The sequence below is a fragment of the Apteryx rowi genome, unplaced genomic scaffold (assembly GCF_003343035.1).
Source record: "Apteryx rowi isolate R43461 unplaced genomic scaffold, aptRow1 scaffold_318, whole genome shotgun sequence".
NCBI classification, from domain to species: domain Eukaryota; kingdom Metazoa; phylum Chordata; class Aves; order Apterygiformes; family Apterygidae; genus Apteryx; species Apteryx rowi.
Window position 1 is genome coordinate 661,790 of NW_020449619.1, and position 18,971 is coordinate 680,760.

General features: G+C 36.6%; 1 protein-coding gene across 10 annotated transcripts in view; it reads left to right on the forward strand.

Moving 5' to 3' along the window:
• Nucleotides 1–12,717: 12,717 nt before the first annotated feature.
• NCOA6 (nuclear receptor coactivator 6) overlaps nucleotides 12,718–18,971 on the forward strand; it is a 36,235-nt gene continuing 29,981 nt past the window's right edge. For 7 of the 10 annotated variants that reach the window (XR_003254353.1, XR_003254354.1, XM_026070739.1 and 4 more), the window contains exons 1-4: nucleotides 12,794–12,876; nucleotides 12,976–13,250; nucleotides 16,138–16,293; nucleotides 16,890–17,012. Coding sequence is in view for 8 of the 10 variants with exons in the window: in XM_026070739.1 (XP_025926524.1) it covers nucleotides 13,016–13,250; nucleotides 16,138–16,293; nucleotides 16,890–17,012 (514 nt within the window). In the remaining 2 variants the exon portion in view is untranslated. Of the gene's footprint in view, nucleotides 12,877–12,975; nucleotides 13,251–16,137; nucleotides 16,294–16,889; nucleotides 17,013–18,971 lie in introns of all 10 variants that reach the window. The other 3 variants (XM_026070746.1, XM_026070745.1, XM_026070741.1) reach the window with 2 other exon arrangements.

An 18,971-nucleotide genomic window follows, 5' to 3' on the forward strand; every position in this document is an offset into this window, starting at 1 on the left:
GGCGCTGGGCAGGCCGCGCTGCGCGGGGCCTGCGGTCACATCCGGACCGCCGTGTCCGCCCGCGGCCGGCGTGCCTGGCCCCCGGCCGGTCGCCGGCCTCTTCAGTGGACCTGCCACATGTCAGGAGGTGGCTCTTGGAAGTGGGATTGCTTAGGCTAGTGTGTTTCTCCCTGCGCTCATACCTCAACGGCTCCTGCAGCTGTTGCGCTGCTGTAACCCGTGTAAACCTAAAATCAGTAGTCTGCCTTTGCTTGCGGCCCGTGACTGCTCCCTCCAAGGTAGACGAGGCAGCTGGCTGATTTTTACAGTGCCATGCCAAAGAATGTCTTTTATTTCTTGGGAGAGGAAGGTATTTCTTGCTAATACTAGAAAGCAGTCAGAGTACTATCAACCATGGGAGCTTTATTTTGTAACTGAGGACATGGTCCCTTATTTTAACTTCTGTGCCCTGAGCTCACTCAGGCGTTGACATCATTTGGAGATGTCGGTGAAGATGCATTGATGTTTCTTTGAACACAGACTTTTGTTTGAATGCTTCCGTATCTCTTTAAAATAGTAATAAAAAAGGCATTTTACTGTATTCCCATGGTTTGACTTTGCATTTTTCTGAATCTCATTTGCTTTTAGAACATCTCAGAAAATGGAGGGTTCTGATTTCTTCTGACTTCTTTGGGGAACAGGGGAAATGGGAAGTGGCAGCTATTCTTTTGCTTTCCTTGTTCTGGTTTTGAAAGCTGGCTATAAATTCTAGTTTTATGAGCTTTGTTTTTAACATTTCATAACTCCTTATCTTCCAGATGCATGCACATTTGGGCTTACTACCTTTACTGAACTGTGAATAAGCTACAGAAAATTGTAGTAAAAATTTCTCATCTGAATTTTAGGTATAGGAAAGACAGTGCCTCGTATATTGATACTTATTTTCATAATTACTTTTCATTGTAGCTTTTCTGGATAGTTCTTTATGCATATAAAACAAAAGCATCTTTCAGTATTTCACATAGAAGAAAGCAACCACAAAGAACATGAATTTTTCATTTTTCAAAAAAGGCTGCTAAGTATAATAACCACAACTTTTGGATTTAGTAGTTCTTTTCCAGATACAGTAAGTATTCCAAGCTTCTAAATGCGTCTTGTGGAGTGAGGAACAAATATCTCAAGTCAGGTATCCAAAGTGGCCGGACACCTGAGCATCTGGGCTAAATGTATTAACTACGGTAAGACACCAAGTTGTTAGCAAAACTTAAACTAGGAATTTGAATGCTCTTTTAATACCCATAATAACTGAGCCACATGGCATGCTTTTCAAGTTAACTGGCCTTACCAGGAAATTTTTCATAATAATACTGTATCCTGATTTTCCTGGTAGAAGTCATAAATGAAAGGAGAGGGGAGGTTCCTACACACAGACTTGCTCTTCTGTTGAGAAATGACATTTTTTTAATGCTTTAAAATTACAAAAGTATATTCCATTAGGCTTCAGATTTTGGCTGGAAAAACTCCCAGGTAGCTCTCTTAAGCTATTCTTTCTGGAAAGCCTATTCTTCTATAGAACTTGCTGGGAGGAGTTGTTTACAATAGGCTTCCAACTGATGCAGTTATTTTACACTCTTCTAGCAGAAAAAAGACCGCTTCCTTAAATAGGTGTGGGAAACCTAGGAAAATGATGCATTCATAAACTAAGTGTTAGGTTTTTTTAATTTTTCAGTTGCTTAAATACTTGAAAATATGGGGGTATAGAGCTAAATTCTGATGAACAGTCTTAATATTGTTCTTTGTTCTGCTTAAGTACGATACAGTTAGATATTGCAAACCTTTGTAGTAGATGTTAAACAGCTTACAGTATGTTTTATTATGTTCAAATACTATATTGATTGCTTTTAGATGGTAGTTGCAGTCACAGTTGAGTTGCATAGGCATACTAAATTTATAAGATTTGCAGTGTCAGAGGGTTTGCTATGGAAGATATCAAAGAGTTAAAGTGGCTGTAACAGTTTGATTGCATTGGGAATAATGAAGTTGTATAGGTTGTTAGTGTACCTCTGAAGGGCAGAAGGAGTGATGTTGGTGTCTATTTCAAAATCATGTGGTCCCTATTGAGAAATGCAAACCCTGTGGTGTATAGAGAATACTGGTGAATGGTACTGGCCTGCTGATATGTAGACCACTGAACATCATCGCTTAACCTTGAAAATGCCTTCCATTGCACAAATTGTGTTCAAGTATAAACTTGTTTTTGTTGGGCCAGAGAGGACATTGGGGAAAAAATACATAGAGTTGGGAAAAGTTAAGGGGAGGAAGTGGGAATAAAAATAATTCTAGACAAACACAAACTTGAGGCAGGGAGGATGCATCATCAAATCTAGGTGTGATATTTTCCATCTGTTGGCTAGATTACCATTTGCTTTACTAAGGCAATGGTCACTTTGTCTTTTGTTTGATGCTTAACTCTACCAGGCTTACCTACTCCTCTGTCACCACCAGAATAGATCACTAATGTTTTTCTGCAGGAATTACCTGTTTTAGATAATTGAACATTTGAGCCAGATAGTGTATTCCTTAGTTTGTACAAATTGATAGCTGAATGCTATGGTTTGGTTCAAGGTGGTGTATCAAGCTCCTGAAACTCTCTTGTCTAGTGTCCTGACTAACTAGTAGGAAGGAAAAAGTGTCTGGGAGCTCTGGTAAAGAAAGAAGGTGCTTAGTGGACTCCACAGCTCTTAAGAACTGTCATCTTTTTGGAACTGAGAGGACTTATACCGTCTTTGCCAGCTTGAATGAGTAGTCTCAAAGCATAGCCCTATGTAGTGGTTTGGATCAGATTTGTACAAAAGTTGAAAAGTACTATAGAAGAATGCTGCCTTGTCAAAATGCATATGTCTTTAAGTAAACCAATAGTTTGGGACAGAAAGTTGCCTATATTGATTTGTATGTGTGGGAGTCTGAATTTTAAGTTTGTAGTCTTGGAAAGTGTCTGAAAGGGAATGATCTAGACTGCTTCCACCAACAGATGCATACTATAAAAGTTCTCTCTTAAGGAATATAATTTTAAAGGTACTCTTTTAAAAACCAAATAAATAAATGACATGCCAAGACTGCTGAACTAGTATGAGATTCCATTTCTCATGTTGGTGGCTGGGTAGTACTTGCGGAGATTGGGTAAGCCTCTGTATTCCACATAGGTGCGCACAGACATGTTCTCCCAAACTTCCCTTCTTGCTTGGTGATACAAGGAAAAAGTGAAGACTTAATTCTGCCTTGGAACTTCCTGATAAATTGAAAATTTGGGGTTGTATAATACAATGCTTTCCAGTCAGTGAGTGGAAAGCACATGAGAGATGAGATATAGGACCCAAAATGGTAATTCTGATGGGTCTCTGTTGACTTTTTCAGAGAAAGTGAGGAGTCAGCAATTGCAATCTTGGGACTATGGCTGTAGGTGTTGCACCTTCTAAGGCAAAAGCATTACCAGTTTTCTCAGATGAGGATCATTTAAGAGAAATACTAGACAAAAATAACATCTCATGTTTTGGTTGCTGCATGGGAGAGTGTTCCTTCTCAGGGTTTTTTGGGATGCCCTTCCCATTCCCACAGGAATAAATTGCTGTCTAGTTCTGTGCATCGTAGGTTTTCCAGAAAGCACCAGGTTGACTGGTGATTATGTGGTTCTTTATAGCAGTAGTGACAATAAATAAGACTTTTGTAATTTCATTCTGCCAAGAGCCTGGAACAACAGAAAATATGCTGCAGGTTTCTTATACAGTCAGGAAAACCTCAGAACAATCATGATTTTAACAGAAGCAATGCGTACATCTTAGTGTGCATTCAGGAAGGTTTTTTTGTGTGTGTGTGTGTGTGTGTGTGTGTGTGTGTGTCAGGGGAAGTTTTCTCCTTGACATTAAGTACACTCATATTAGAGGAATTACTTTTAAGCTGTTTGTAGTCACTTAAATCTTTTCTTCATACTTTAAAACATTTTAGAATTTCATAGACCTTAGTGAAATTTCATGGACTTTTGTGACATGCCTAAGAAAGAAAATGCAATAAACAAGAGGCAGAGTTTTCAGTCAAACTCTAGTTCAGAATTTGTAATCACAAGAATACCTGGTCTTGTTATGCTTGTGTTTATGAACTTCAGCGAGGCTTTGCTGGTAGAGGAGTACCTGTGAGGCTATTCAGCCCAGACTGGTTCAGTTGTGATTAAATTCAACTTTAAGTAAAAGAAGCTTGTCACAACACACACAATGAATGCTACTTGAAAATGATTTTTTCATAGCCTTTGGAAAACCAAGATGAAACACAGTTTCTTGTCAAGATGCATCTAATTTTAAGAAACTTCTCATTTTACTTGTTTACTGATTGCACTGATGGATCTGAATGAAAAAATATATACTGCAAAGCTCTGTCGTAGTATTAACTTTCATCTGTTACAAGCTATTGTATATTTTTTCCAAATAGAAATATCCTTCCACATGAAATTAATAGTTCAGCTAATGATAATTCATTGATCAGGTATTACATTGTGTAGATTATAGCTTCCAAGAATAATGCTGATAAAGAGTTAACGTGTGACCTAGGGAGAAGCCTGGGAGCCTTTTGTCATTAGTATCTCAGCTCCTGAAAGTATGAATATTTTTACAGAGCTAACTTACTTCAGTTAAAACTTGTTCTGGAGTTATAATCTTGCCTCTTTTTTTCAAGCAACAGTGATCAAGTCAGTTAGCTTCAGTTAGTGGCTCAGATGGAGTTGTGTCCATCAGTGTGACTTGGCATGAGTTGTGGAGTTTCAGCAAAGTTTATGAAACTTTAACAAACTAATACTCTATTAAACAATGTGCTATCAAAATACATCCAGTTATCATATGTAAAAGGCCATATGCATTGTAACAAGCTGTCACTTCCTCCTTTTCAGAAACAATTGTTTTTTAGACGTTTTATACTTCATGGTTATGGGAGATTAGCAGAATAATATGAACAGGAGTGAGTAATTCTGTATCAGAATGTATGAAGCCTGGTTTCCTATAGACTTATTTTTCTTGGTTAATGGACATCTAAGAAAGCATAAGATCTGACTGAAACTTTTTCTATAGATGGAACACTTCAAAGGGCTGCTTTTGTGGTTTCTTGGGTGTCCACTTCGGTATGTGTTCACTCTGCAGTCTCTGGGCGTTTCCAAGGTCTCTGTCAGATAGCTTGTTTTAATGAAAGCTGGAGGTAATGAACCATCTTTGGTCAGTTAGCTGCCTTTACCAAATCTGATGTTCGCTTATGTATTCAAGGGGAATGAAGACAGCAACAGTTAATTGCTCATCCAGTAGTCTGGGCAGACCATCCTGTGGGGCAGCCCATCTGTCCCAGTTCTTTCTTTCTCTGGAGTAGTTTGGTGTCTGTAGACCCATCTTCTTTTTCTGAACCTGAGGTGAAGGAGAGTCATCTATCCCCTCAAAAGGGAGAACTGGAGGAACAAAAAGCATTTCAGTTCCTTGCACCAAGGAGTTCGCATGGTTTTCTTGTATGGTTTACCACTCTTCTGCCAAATATCCACTCTTATCCCTGCCTTGCTAAGGCACTTGAAGCTTGAATGTGTGCTGATTTCTGTTGTTTCTGAGGCCTTCTTAAAATTTTCGTTTACTGTGTTAGTAAGACTCTCCTTCCACATTAACTCTTAGCATGGCTTCTGAGATAACCAGCTGTTTGTTACATGACTCAACTTCAGGTAGTCTTAGTCAATAAAATATTATTTTATAAAAAATTTAAAATTACAGCTCATATTATCTGCTATAGAATGTGCAAAACACTTTTAGTTTTTGTCTAAATTTAATAGAGTATGTTAGAATTTCCTATTTCAGATGAAAGCTTTATTTATTTATTTATTTTTGCTTGTCAGTTTGGTGTCTGGTCATCTGGACATCGGATCTAGAAAGGTTTGATTATTTTCCAATATAACTGGAAACTGTGGAGGTATTGTTTACATTTTTGTCACTCGGATCTCTCACTTGGCACTACAATTCTTGAATTACAATAGTAACTTCTTGTATTTCTAAATATGCAGAGGTTGAAAAATGTTAAATGACTTTTAGAGTGCTATGAAACACGTATGAAAGAAGTGCTACGCGCCAGTAGGCTGCCCTGGAACAGTTTAATGGGAATCCTGTTAATTCCCTTCTAGTTGGGGTGGCAGAAGTGAAAAGACTATGGCACAATACTGAGCCTTTTACAGGGTTTTCACCTTCTTGTCTAGATAGAAGATAACAAATTTCAGCCTTGCGTTTGAGTGTTGTCCCCTTTTCTGCTTCTGCAGTTTGTTTTTGGGGGTCACCTCTTCCACTTTGTAATTGATGAGCATGTAGGCAGAAAATTTCCTTGAAATACAGCATTGTGATGTTAATATAAAATTTTCTTGATCTGAGGGACATTGTTTTGTTTCTGCTGAAGCCATTGGCTTTACTGCTGTGTTTTCATTACCCTGAAGGGTTTGCATGCAACTTATTGAGCCCATGAACAGGAGCAGATTCTGGGGATGGATTCACCACTCCTTGTGTTCAGTACCTCCAATGAAAATGTCTGAGGTGACAGCATAGACTCATAATGACTGGAGAGAAATAGGTGTTTCTAGAGCAAACTGCATCCTAATTGTGCCAATTTCTCTTTACTGAAGATGTCAACTATTAGAAAAGATTAACTTCCTCTAGAAGTGTTAAAGACTAAAAAAAAAAAAAAAAAAAAGATTAAATTTGTATTGTCTATAGTAATATGTTCTTATTTCCAGCCAAAGGCAGTATACAGTTTTTTGCCTATACTGAAAGGTTGATCTTTCTAAATATTTGGCTGTGAGTGTTTGTTGTTAACATTTGATTATAGTGAAAAGGGTTTTTGGTTTTTTTTATTAATGAGAGAGGTGGATTTTGCTGCAAAACTGTGTATTGAAAAATCAGTACATTCACTGTGTTATATTCAGTATTTTTGTTTTTTTCCATCCTTGTAGACCTAGTTTGTCTGATGAAACATGATGTTTTTCTTTCAGGATTGAACTTTTGGGAGTTACTGTTTAACAATGTTTGCCAGTCTGGAATTAATTGAAGAGCTGTTGCATGACATAAAAGACTGAAGTTGTGGAATTCATTTTGGTAGGTAAAAGAAATATATGATGCATTTGAATATCTCTTGTTCTTATATATTCTCATCCTAACTGTCCAACTAATAGGTTCTTGCCTTTAATTTTTTTGTTTGTTCGAAGGGCAGGGCTGTGCTGTCTCTTTTCAGTCTGCCATACAGAGTTCCTAGTGATCGACATGATATTTGTACCTGTTCTCAGACCTTCCATCCAAAGGGGCAAGTTGGGCTGCTTTCATAGTGTTATCAATCTTTAATGCCAGAGTTTGAAGTTCAGTAAGTTCTAAATTACTGAAACTGCTGCTGGCTAAGTCTTTTCTGAGGAATTTTTGCTACATGCTTAGGTTTATTTTTAGGGGTTTTTTTACATTATAACATTGATTCTTAACCCTATTTATAATCTGTTCATCTAACAGCATGGCATTTGTCTGCAATTTGTTTGAAAGTCTTTTATAGTATTTGTGCCCAAAACAATGATGTAATTTTAATCTTTTTATCATAGATTGGTTGTATATACATATAACTTATTAATTGTTCATATTTAACAAGCTCCAAGATCCCTACGCTAGATATAAAGGAAACTTGAAACAGCAGGTGGAGGATGATATATTGTTAACAAATTTGCAATAGAGAAGGTGTTATGGTCTGAATGTACTTAGGTTTTATAGCTAGTACACTTAAAAAGTATGCTTCTGTGTGTGTATACATTATGTATTAAAAGAAAACCATCTTCAACAGTACTATGGCAATGATAAACCTCATCCATCCCCATCCTAAAAAGCTTTGCAAATACCTTTAGCTATTCTCTCATTGGCACCTAAAACAAAGGAAACAAGCATTTTTTTCAGCCATCTTATGCAAAACATGCTTTTTTTCTGATTTATTCCTATTAAATTGCTTGACAAAACATTATTCAATGAAGAAGCAAGGAGTGCTCTGCCTCTTTGAGAAACTGTATCACTGTTTGCTGCTATCTAAGGCTTTCTCCTCACTCTGGATTCCCCAAGGAACTTGATTGTAGTCTCATTTCTGAACTGATTTTTCCATCTTGTTTCCTGTTTAAACTGCTTTAGATAATTGCCAGTGTGAGGATGATCTCCACTCAGTTCTAGCTTCTAGCATTTGCTAATGAAGGACGGAAATCCAACCTTCCTTTTGGTTATTACACTGTGAAGAAACTGCTCTTACTCTTTCCAATCCTTTGTGTAATTTGGAAGAGTACTTACTTCAGGTGTGGAGCATGGTTCTAGTACCTTTATCTATTTGGGCTCCCAGCATATTTGCTCTGAGGGGGTGTATGTTCTGTTGTGGTGTCAGTTGTGAAAATGTTTATTCTGCATTGACAGAAATATATAAAAAGCTTGTAAATCAGTAGACTATGTCACAGAAAACCTCAGAAGAGTGATTGGACTAAGCCTAATTTTAAATTACTTGCTTTCTGTAGTGCAATAATGGGAAGAAAACAATGCAAGACAGGATCCAAGTTCTGTTTAACAAAAAAATTGCCATGAACTTAAGTTTGGATCAGTTGAACTGATCTTGGGATGAGAATATCAAGATATTGTCCTTTATTTATTTATTTATTTCCCCCCTCTGGAGACCACCAATCCCATCTGCAGTGCTGGCAGTCCAAAGCCTTCTGGCTTTCCAGGGTTCAGCTGTTCACCACTTAGCTACCACTACCAGTCATGTGACACTGGACTTGTCATGAAGACTTCCCTTTTCAGGGCTTTTTGCAGGGGGACAAACATAATGCTGCAATCTGGGGCTCCAGTGGTGTGCAGCAGGACCCAGCTGTCCATCAGCCCAAATCCGGACTGTGGCTTCTCTGTATCCTATTGTGTGTTCTACCCTTAGATAGTCTCAGTTGTGCACATTTTAACTGGTTAACCATTTTATCTGTAAGCTAAGCATGCACACAAGCAGCAGTCACTAGTAGCCCAGTGTGGACTCTGTTTTTTAGGTATGGGCACTTCAGTCTTCATGGTCTTTCCCTCTGCCACCCTCTGCCCCCATACCATACTGCAGGCGTGTAGATCATTTTTAGTCCTTTGATAGATTACCAACATTTTGGTTATTAGTCTGTTATCTAGCTACTTATCTCAAGCTCTCTTACTTCAGTTGTGCAGTTTTAATAATTAAACTGCACTAAATGAAGCCAACTTTATAATGAATAGGCATAAGGCGTTTTTCAAGTTGCTATAGCTTGTCCCAGACTGTGTTCCTGTGTAAATGATTGCCATATAATAGCACTGGGCTTACTGTCAATATCCAGAAACAATTGTGTAATGGGAAGTAGTAAATTGGAAGCTCTAAAACAAAAGGGTGCAGTGGCAGAAAGGAGGCTGTATTTATTCTTTGAACAGAGAAGACAGACTTATGTAGATTAATTCAAGTATGATTCCTACTCATTGAAGATACTGTCTTAGCCCAGTGAAAAATAATCTAGGTCATAGGAATTATTGAATGACCAAAGTTTTACATGTGTGTATTTATGCATAAAGGTTTCTGTGTTTATGCAGACGAGTGTTGCATGAAGTACATGTTAATTATGGTCACATGCTGCCTTGTGATTTATGGAAGTCAACCTTATAACCAGGAGATTACAAAATTTGTTAGTACAGAGAATGCAGCTGGGATTCATTTAGTTCTGAAAGGGAAGATAAGCTGCATTCTGTCTGTAGAGGATGACTTTGCAAATGATTCCTTCCTGTTGTCATAGTCAAGATAAATTGTATTTGAATATAGGAATGGGCTAAACTCTGTGTGTTCGAGAGGGAGGGAAGAAAGATGGAAAAAACATCCTTGAGGATGTAATGGCTCTGGGAGAAATGTGGAAAGGAGCTTTCAACTACAAGCCTAAATATAGTGCCTTATCCAGAAAGTAAATTTAGAACTCCATCCAATTTTTTTTTCTCTTAACTCAAGCTTTTCTTGCAGCCATGTGATTTTCTGGATTAAACAAAACAAGCCCTGTGATAATTTGGAACTTAGCAAACTCTGTTTTAGTAGTATCCATGAGGTGGTTTGTCTGTGATGCTATAATTTTAACTAATCTTGTCGGATTTGGGCACATTAAGATGAGAATGGTGGATTCCAGTCTAAGCTGCAGCATTTTCATGAAGACTTTAAATCTGCAGTTTTAGCCTATGGGTTCTCTGCTCTGTCATGGCTGTTTCGGACTCTTCTGTTCAATTGAAGGAAAATTTATGGTTTTAACAGTTATCATGAATGAATGGTGTAAAAAGTGAATCCTGATTAAAGCCCATCAAGCTTCCTGCCTGCCTTTCTTTTCAATTACCCTGGAGACATTCCTGTTTTCTTAATTTATTGAACATGACATGCATAGAGGTGAACTTAAGTTTTATTTTTATATGTTTGCTAATTCAAAGAAGGTTTGAAAGGTTTGTGTCTTTGCAAGAGAGAGAGAGAGGCTTTTTTGTGTGTGTTAGGAATTGTCAGGAAAAACTCTATGGTTTCTGCTGGAGATGGAGCACCCTACTCCCCTCCAAATAATTGTGCTTTTTCAACTCTTAAGAGGGTGTATTGAACTGAGATTTCTTTCCCTGAAAAACTTATTCAAGATTTTTAAATAAATACTTTTCTATTTAACTTTTTTCAAAACATATTGTAATATTTCACAGGACACTAGCATTATTCAGTGCACAGCATGACTGTGCTCTGTGCGCTAAAGAGATTGTTTGTATAGGACTCCCAAGTCCAAGTATAGGACTCCTATACTTCTTCATGAAGTTAGTGTATGTTTAATGAATGATGTAGGGATTGCAAAAAGAGAAAGAATTATCTCATGGTTAAGATAACTGGGTCACCCACTGCCCAACAACTTCTGCGTGAAAATCAATTCAATCAACTTTTCACAGAAAATCATTAATTGTCTTTCTCATTTTCTGGGCACCTGGCTTGAAATTGTGTGGTTTGACTTAATGGGGATGCTAAGCACTACAAGCTGTAATTTAGATTGAGAGCTGTACTACCAAGTAGTCTGGAAAAAAAAAAAGTTTTAATTTTCTCAATATTCACCTGGTAACGTCTATTTATTTATTTGTTTATTGTCTCAGTTACCCATCTTTAAAATTTCTAAGATAATAATAGTTAACTTACAAAAGCACTATGAAAATAAATTGGTGACTCTTTGGAACATTTTTATTTGCTTTCTCTTGCATGCCTGTAGAAAAGCTTGTGGTACAAAGTTAACTTCATGTTTTAAATCCGAGATCTGAATAGTGTTCAAGAAAGAAGGCCTGGTGCTGCACAGTATGAAGAGAGTAACTATATCTAAAACAGTTCCTTATTCATTAATGCCATCTAATCTATCTACTGTGATGTAGGGTTGCAAGGGAGAAAAAAAAAAAAATCTGATTTTGTAAAATTACTCTGCAGTAAGTGCGTGCATAGAGACTTGACCTAAAGCTGGGGATATTCTGTGACTTGAGTGCTTGTTTCTTCATTTGTAATATTGTCCCTCCAGCAAAGTTAGGTGAGTATGGAAACGGCATAGAGCTGAATCTAAGCTTTTCTAAGTAGTCATCATTAAAAAAGGCTTTTTCTTGCTAGTGTCTGCAATTCACCTTTAATCTCTGACTTGTGGTTTTAATTTGTGGTGGGAACTTGAACCTCTGCCAGAAAAACAACCTGTATCCCATGCTAGTGTATGTCATCCTGAACTGAAATTTTTGGTGGATCATTCTGAATACCCTGACAGCTTTAGAATTATGAGAACCTGATAATCTCAGCTGTGAAACTGATTTGGTTTTGACAGTGGTGGTCAGAAACAGCTCCCTTTTTTGGTTTTGATATCAGCTTTAACTCTTGGTGTAGATGGTTTTAATTCTTTCACTAATACTTAGAAAACATCGTATGTGAGAATCTAGATGGAAGGCTAAACTATCTAACATAGTGCAATTTGTCCACTAGTCTTGTAACAGCTTGTGATGAAGTGAAAAATGTATATCTTGACCAAACATTGATATTGTTCACTGTAGATATAGGGCTAAGTTTTATCTTAGGTTGTCTTTCTATATAGATAACAGCTTAGGTAACTATAATGATGTCAACTAAAATTATTGCAAGGTCTAGAAATGTCATAAAGTAAAAAACATCTAGTGCATGACTTGATTTATGAAATTCATTCATATCTAAACAGTAGCTGTGTATAGGGTGGGTGGTTGTGGGCATAGGGGGAACAAATTTCAGGTTGTAATGTGTTTAAGCAGCTGAAAACACCTAAATTTTTACAAATGCAATATGCAAAGAAGGCATAGAAGACAAAGAAGAATACTTATGATTTCCTTGGATGTGAGTAAAGTACTTGTCAAATGCTAAATTCCTCCTAGTAAGAATGTGCTGTGGTTTTCCTACAGCTTTTCTGGATAAAGAAGTGCCTACTACATCTGTAGTCCCTAAAACTAAATTTGGGGGTTTTCCCTCTATCTTTCTATAATTAAAGTATTTCTGTGAAGTTTACAATTTCTTGGCGGCTGGGCATGGTAGAATCAATACTGGGTGCTTGCTTGTCCTGTGTTTGATATGGAGGTGAGTGTAACTGATTTTTCTCTCCTTCCCTCCCCCTTATAACCAGCTATCTTTTAGGTCAGCTGGAAACTTCTTCAAATTGAGTGTAGGAAGATTCTGTTGGGAAGCGACTTTTGTTTGTTCTGGTGGACCAACAGCTTGGATATTGCAATGGCTACAGTTTTCAACACCATACTGTTTGTCTCTCAGACCCTGGTATTGGGTCACCTGGTAGGTTTCTTGACAGTAATATTGGCTTTCCTTTAAATGTAGTTGTTGAGGTACTTGCACACTGTACTTATGTTTTTGGGTTTTTTTTTTCCTTCAAAGCATCTTCTTAACATCTGACTGGCTTGCATTGTTGGAAACAATGGTTTTGGATGATCTGCCTAACTTAAAAGATACATGTACCTCCTTGTACTCCTCAACTATGGAAGACTTGGAGGTGGATTTTGATTCAGGACTGGAGGAAGATGAACTGAAACAGGAGACTGCTCCTGAAGATTCCACAATCTTTGTAGCTTTTAAAGGAAATATAGGCGATAAAGACTTTGAACAGAAACTAAGTATCATACTGGAGAATGTGCCTGGCCTTTTACACATGGGTAATGTACTTTCTTGTCATTTTTCAACTGTCCTCAAAATATTTAATTATGTAATCATTTAAAACTGTGATTTCATTACTGAGTTCGTTTATTCCTATTTGGTTCCCATGTTCTACTTTTCTTTTCTCTTTCATTTCCCTCCATTGTATGCTGCTCTGTTGTACAAACGTAAAACCAGGCTTGTCCAAACAGGAGGTGTTTTTTGCTACCTACCTACCATCCTGCTCAAACCACTGCAGTTCATCTGTGAATGGATTCGCTTTCAAATAACTGTGCCAGTTTAAGATGTTACTGCCCCTTTGCTGCTGCCTTCACCTAACTTCTCTGATTTTTGCCTGAAGAGGGTTATGAACTGTTCTCATACCGTCTCACATGCCCGCCAAAGTCTAGGGACAGGTACCTCTAGCTAGTGAGTGATGACGGGATTTTGGGGACAGTAACACCTTTTACAAGCGTATCTAGATGTGGAAAAGAGTATCTGTCCACTCTCTCAGCATCCTTGTAAAAAGGACTTATAACGATTAATTGTAGCAGTTCAGATTTGTAGTCTTGCTTACATGAGTACAACCTTTCTTAATATACAATCGTTGTTTGGTAAAGGTACAGTTTTGTGATGGTTTGGGTCAGTGTGCTTAGATCAGTGATATGCTCCCTCCCCACCCCAGTATCCCTAGCAATGCCGCTCATCTGTTTGCTTGGAAGACAGATTTAGGTTAAAGAACTGGCAGGTAACTGCTTAATTTCTTGCCATTAGTATAATTTGCTACAGAAACAAGTAAAGCCAAGACTGTTGCCTCAGGTGAGGTAGTAGGAACATATAACCAGACATGGAATGGATAGTGGGATCACAGCAGCACTGATTTGACTTGGCTTAATATGTCATGCAATTGCAGTCTAAAAAGCCCCGTAATTGCTGATACTCTCTTTCTGCTGTTTGTGAACCAAGCCTTTCCTGATAACTGTAGGCTGCCATTCCAACAAATTGCTCTTCTGTTTTGTGTTCTTATTTTGAAATCACACAGTACGATGAAGGATCTACCTTTCAGGCAGGCAGTCTGTGTTTAAAGAAACCTAATTTTTTGGATTTAGATTTTAAAACATTCATTGCATTGTTTCTTGTTCAATAATGAAAAGAACCTTTTAATTAAAAAAAAAAAAATCTATGGCTATTCCATAAGCAAATCAGATTTCTAGATTACTTTGTTCTTTTCTTTCCGTTTTGTCTAAATTTAGTTGTATCTGGTTTCAGTTTTTGGGGTCCTTGCCGTTATCTCTCGGGGGAGATTAAAAAAAAAAAAAAAGTGGGATAAGACAAAAACACTCTGAAGAAATCCAGCTGGTTTGAGTTGTGTGTTATAAATACTTGCCAGAAGACATAAAACTAACAGATAGTTACTGATGTGAAAGGATATGCATTGATACTATAGCTAACTTGCATGGAAGCAAATTCAATCTGCATCTGTATGGAGTTGCCTTTGTTAAATGGAGGCATCTTCATACTGTTTGTTATAAATATTAATGGTAGGGTTAATGAACATCATTCAAACTTCAGCTGAGAAAGCAGAAAACAAAATTTTAAATCAATGCAAATTAGTTTGAAAATGATCAATGTGACAAAGATACTTAGACTGATTCAGAGCAAAATGGGATATTCAGAACGTAGGGTTTGTAATATACATTGTTTTTAGACTTACCCAATACAATCTTTGAAAACACAAGAAGAGAAACCGGATATCTAGAAATACTGAAACAGACAATACAGTTTTTTAGATATAAAAAATCGGGCCATTAATAAGATTAAATATAGGACTGTTGAAAGATACAAAGACTCAGTTCTTTGTATCTGAATGTGAGAAGATTTTAAATTACCCCTGTCACCTTTTCAGCCAAAGAAGTGTTTATAGACAGAAAGAGAATGAATTTAACACTGATATTACTGTAGCAGCAGAAGGGACTCCCTGCGTTAGATAAGGACAAGAGATTCCTACACGGGGATGAGTTATTGCCATTCTTAAATGATACACTGGTCAGAAGCAAATAATAAACAAACTTACTTAGTCTGATGTTACTGTGGAAGAACTGGATGATTAAAATTTGTCCAAAATTTACTGTTTTTCAAAAGACTTTCTTTTCAAAAGCTAAAACTGGATGTTTTTAAACCCGTATTAAGAATATTATTTGAAATCATTCTTCAATGCATTTCTTAGCAATATTTTGGTTAGGTACCAATTCAGATAATTACACCCAACACGACTGGTGTATCTTTTTGCTTGTTCCCACCTGTTGCCTTGAAAATAACTGATCTGCTAAGAGACACTCATGTAGCATAAGCTTTCAGAATGCCTTCAACTAAATATTTTGCATGATTTTAATATGCTTTTTACAGTGGATTGAACATACCTATCAAAAAAAATCTAAATAATAGACTCTGGTACTGGCCTTCTACAAAAAGATGGTTTCATAAGCATCTTGCAGAGATATTTCAAGAAGGAGGGTTTCGTTCTTGTATTCGTTTTTTTCACATATCTGCCAGGTATACTAACAAATTCACAAAATCTGCTTTATTAGGTTTTCACTTATCTTTTCAAAGTAGTTTATCCACAGAATATTTTAATTTCTGAGTAAACTTATCAAGTGATTGTGTTGGCTGTGGAATATTGGATATCTGTTGGGAAGTTCTTATGTTAATTTTTGAGGAAAGAGCTGAAGCAATTTGGCTGCACTTCTGTGCTGGAGAACTCTTCTGTGTCTGAGATTAGCCATTGATATTTTCAAAGCCAAATAATTGCCTCAGTCTTTTCATTTGTGCTTTTTTTACCAAGTTATCTCATAGTTGTTTGAAAACTGACTTTGCAGTGACTCTGACTCTGACTGTTTTCCTTTTAAGAATCCAGCAAGTTAAAACTGCAGAAGATAGAGCCTTGGAACAGTGTACGTGTTACGTTTAATATACCCCGTGAAGCTGCTGAGCGGTTGCGGATTTTGGCTCAGAATAATAACCAACAGCTTCGTGACCTGGGAATTCTCTCAGTTCAGATTGAAGGTATTTCACACCTAATTTGTTTCTAAAAATACTAAGCTCTGGATATGCTAAAAATTAAGTATAGACAGTAAGCGATTTTGTGTATTTGGTTGCAAAACTTCTAACTTAGTAATTTGGAGAGTGACTTTAGTGAAAAGGTAAGTCAAAGCAATGGTTTTATTCTTTCAAGATATGTGTAATGATAAAAATGATAGCTGGAAATCCTCTGATCATGAAGAAACCTCCTGAGTCTTTGTCATTAGGAAAATGTACCCTAAGCATTTTTTTCCTAATTGTTTGATATGAGATTTTCTTAAAGGCAAATTTTCAGTGGATTTCACAATTAAAATACCACCCTGGAGAATTTTTCAAGTTCAGGATGAAACTGAGGTCATTTAATGCTTGTTATGATGTTTGTTTTTCTTACCTTCTGGATTACAGTTTTAAGGGTGGTAGGGCATTTTAATGGTGCATAACTGTTTTTCTCTTTTGAAGTACATATTATAGATAAAACTTGGCCTTCCTTTCTTGACATCTTTTTAAATGTCACTTTGCAAATGTCTCTGTTCTCCTTTCCTGAATAACATCCAATTCCGCAAATCGTGTATTACCTTTAGGGGAAGGTGCTATCAATTTAGCTTTAGCTCAGAATAGAAGTCAAGATGTCCGAATCAATGGGCCCCTGGGAGCAAACAATTCCGTACGAATGGAAACAGGATTTCCCATGCAAGGGGGCCAAGGTAAGTTCCATTTTTTAATTTATTTAGCTTTATACACTTTGAAATCTGTAATTAAGCTTATCATATAATCTTACTGCTTATAATAACTATCATTAGCAGAGGTATAATTGCCATCTTAATTCATGTGTGTTCTTGTTCATGTACTGTCAAACTGTGTCCCGTATCGTGTAAAGTAAATGTTTGGCTGCATATCTTCCTGCAAACGTCTGAATGATATATATGTAGGTGTGTTTGTGTATATACGTGTGTGTGTGTATACACACACACATACACACTTTTTTTTAATAAAGGCTGTAAAAATCACAAGAGCCTACTAAGGTGAATTCACTTTGAAATGTGAACGAGTTAGCACAGCACAGTTTTGTATTTGGCCACCTTTGTGAAAATGAACATAAGCCTTTATACAGTGTACAACAATAAGGTATTTTATTTGAAATCCCTTATAATTAGGGGAAGGACAGGGCACTGTCATTACTGTTAGCCTCTATTTTTATTTTTAGTAAGCTTTTGAGATCAAATCAGATATCTGATTGTATACTTTCTGAACACTGCGAATACTGCACTTATACCCATGATAAGTATTTTTTTTAATTACAGAAGTCTTTAGATTTATAAAAAGCTAAAAGAAAACTACTTTGTAATTTATTTTCATAGCTGAATCATAAGGCAAAGTAAACTGTTTGGTATCTCAGTATATAGGACTTTATGCAGTTAGAAAACTAGGGGCCTTTTTTGACAGAATAATTTAAGATAAATGTGTGGCTGTCAACAGGAATGAATGAAAATAATGTTTTACCTCTTTAGAAGAGAAACATGGTTAAACAGTAGTTAAATCAACCAAGAATGTAAAACATTTAAAGAAACTTTATCTTAGAAAATGACTGCTCTACTCTTCTGTGTGATCATTTCCTGCCTACTTTCCAACAGGTTAAAACATTCTACAAAATAGCAGTCTGTACAAATGAAACAATGAAATTTTTCTCTTACAACATCATGATTACTCCCTAGTATTAGATTTTGCAAACCCTTAGTACATGTAACTTTGATACAAACTTGTCACTTGAAGACTTTAGAGACGAGTCAGACATGGGACTAAAGCCTCAAAGAATTTATGTGTAGGTAGTGTTTCCTTCTATAGCCTTTTTAAAGATTCTCTTACTGTAGTGATTCTGTCTTTTTTAAGAACAACAGATTTGATTTCTCACTCCTGATTCCTCCTTGGATGTTGTGGGTTTTGGAAAATGGAACAGCTTCCAATCTCTGACTGTCACTGATGGTTTTGGGGGCTACTTTACTTCAGCTTCATCCTGTAGAAAGATTGAATATGATGCCTTGCGAAGGAAAATATGTCAAGCTAGCATGTTAAATTAAGAAATTTTGCTGTAAAGGAAAGGTGTATCAGCTGCAGAAATGAAGATGGAATTTTGCAAACCTCAGACCCCATGTATTGGCTATGTTTTGCCACTGGCTTGCAATTTGACTGTCAAATCATTTTACTTTCTACCACTTGTCAGCAACAGAGCAAAATGTATATGAATACCAAAAAGAAGAATAGAATATATTAATTATTCACTTACTCTACAAGTATGAAAGGGTTATCTTTTTCTTCACTATTGAAGTAAGCAGTTGAAGTCATACTTTTATTTCTATTCTAGCTTTACGACAGAACTACTTGGTGTAAATACAGAAGTCACAGATAAACTGTATGATCACTAAATGAATGTTTCAGTAAAATAGTTATTTGTGAATTAGTTTTTAAAATTTGTCTAGTTTTCACCATTGAGAACTCTCTTATTCAATCTAGTTTATACATATGTGTTCATCACTGGTATCAGTCTCCAGTGTAAAGCTTTCTCATGTTACCATTAAATCATGTCATCAGTGGTGTCATGAATGCCCTTTGCAACTTAAGACTTCTTCTTGACCTGGATTTGCATGATTTTGCTGGTTTTTGTCTTC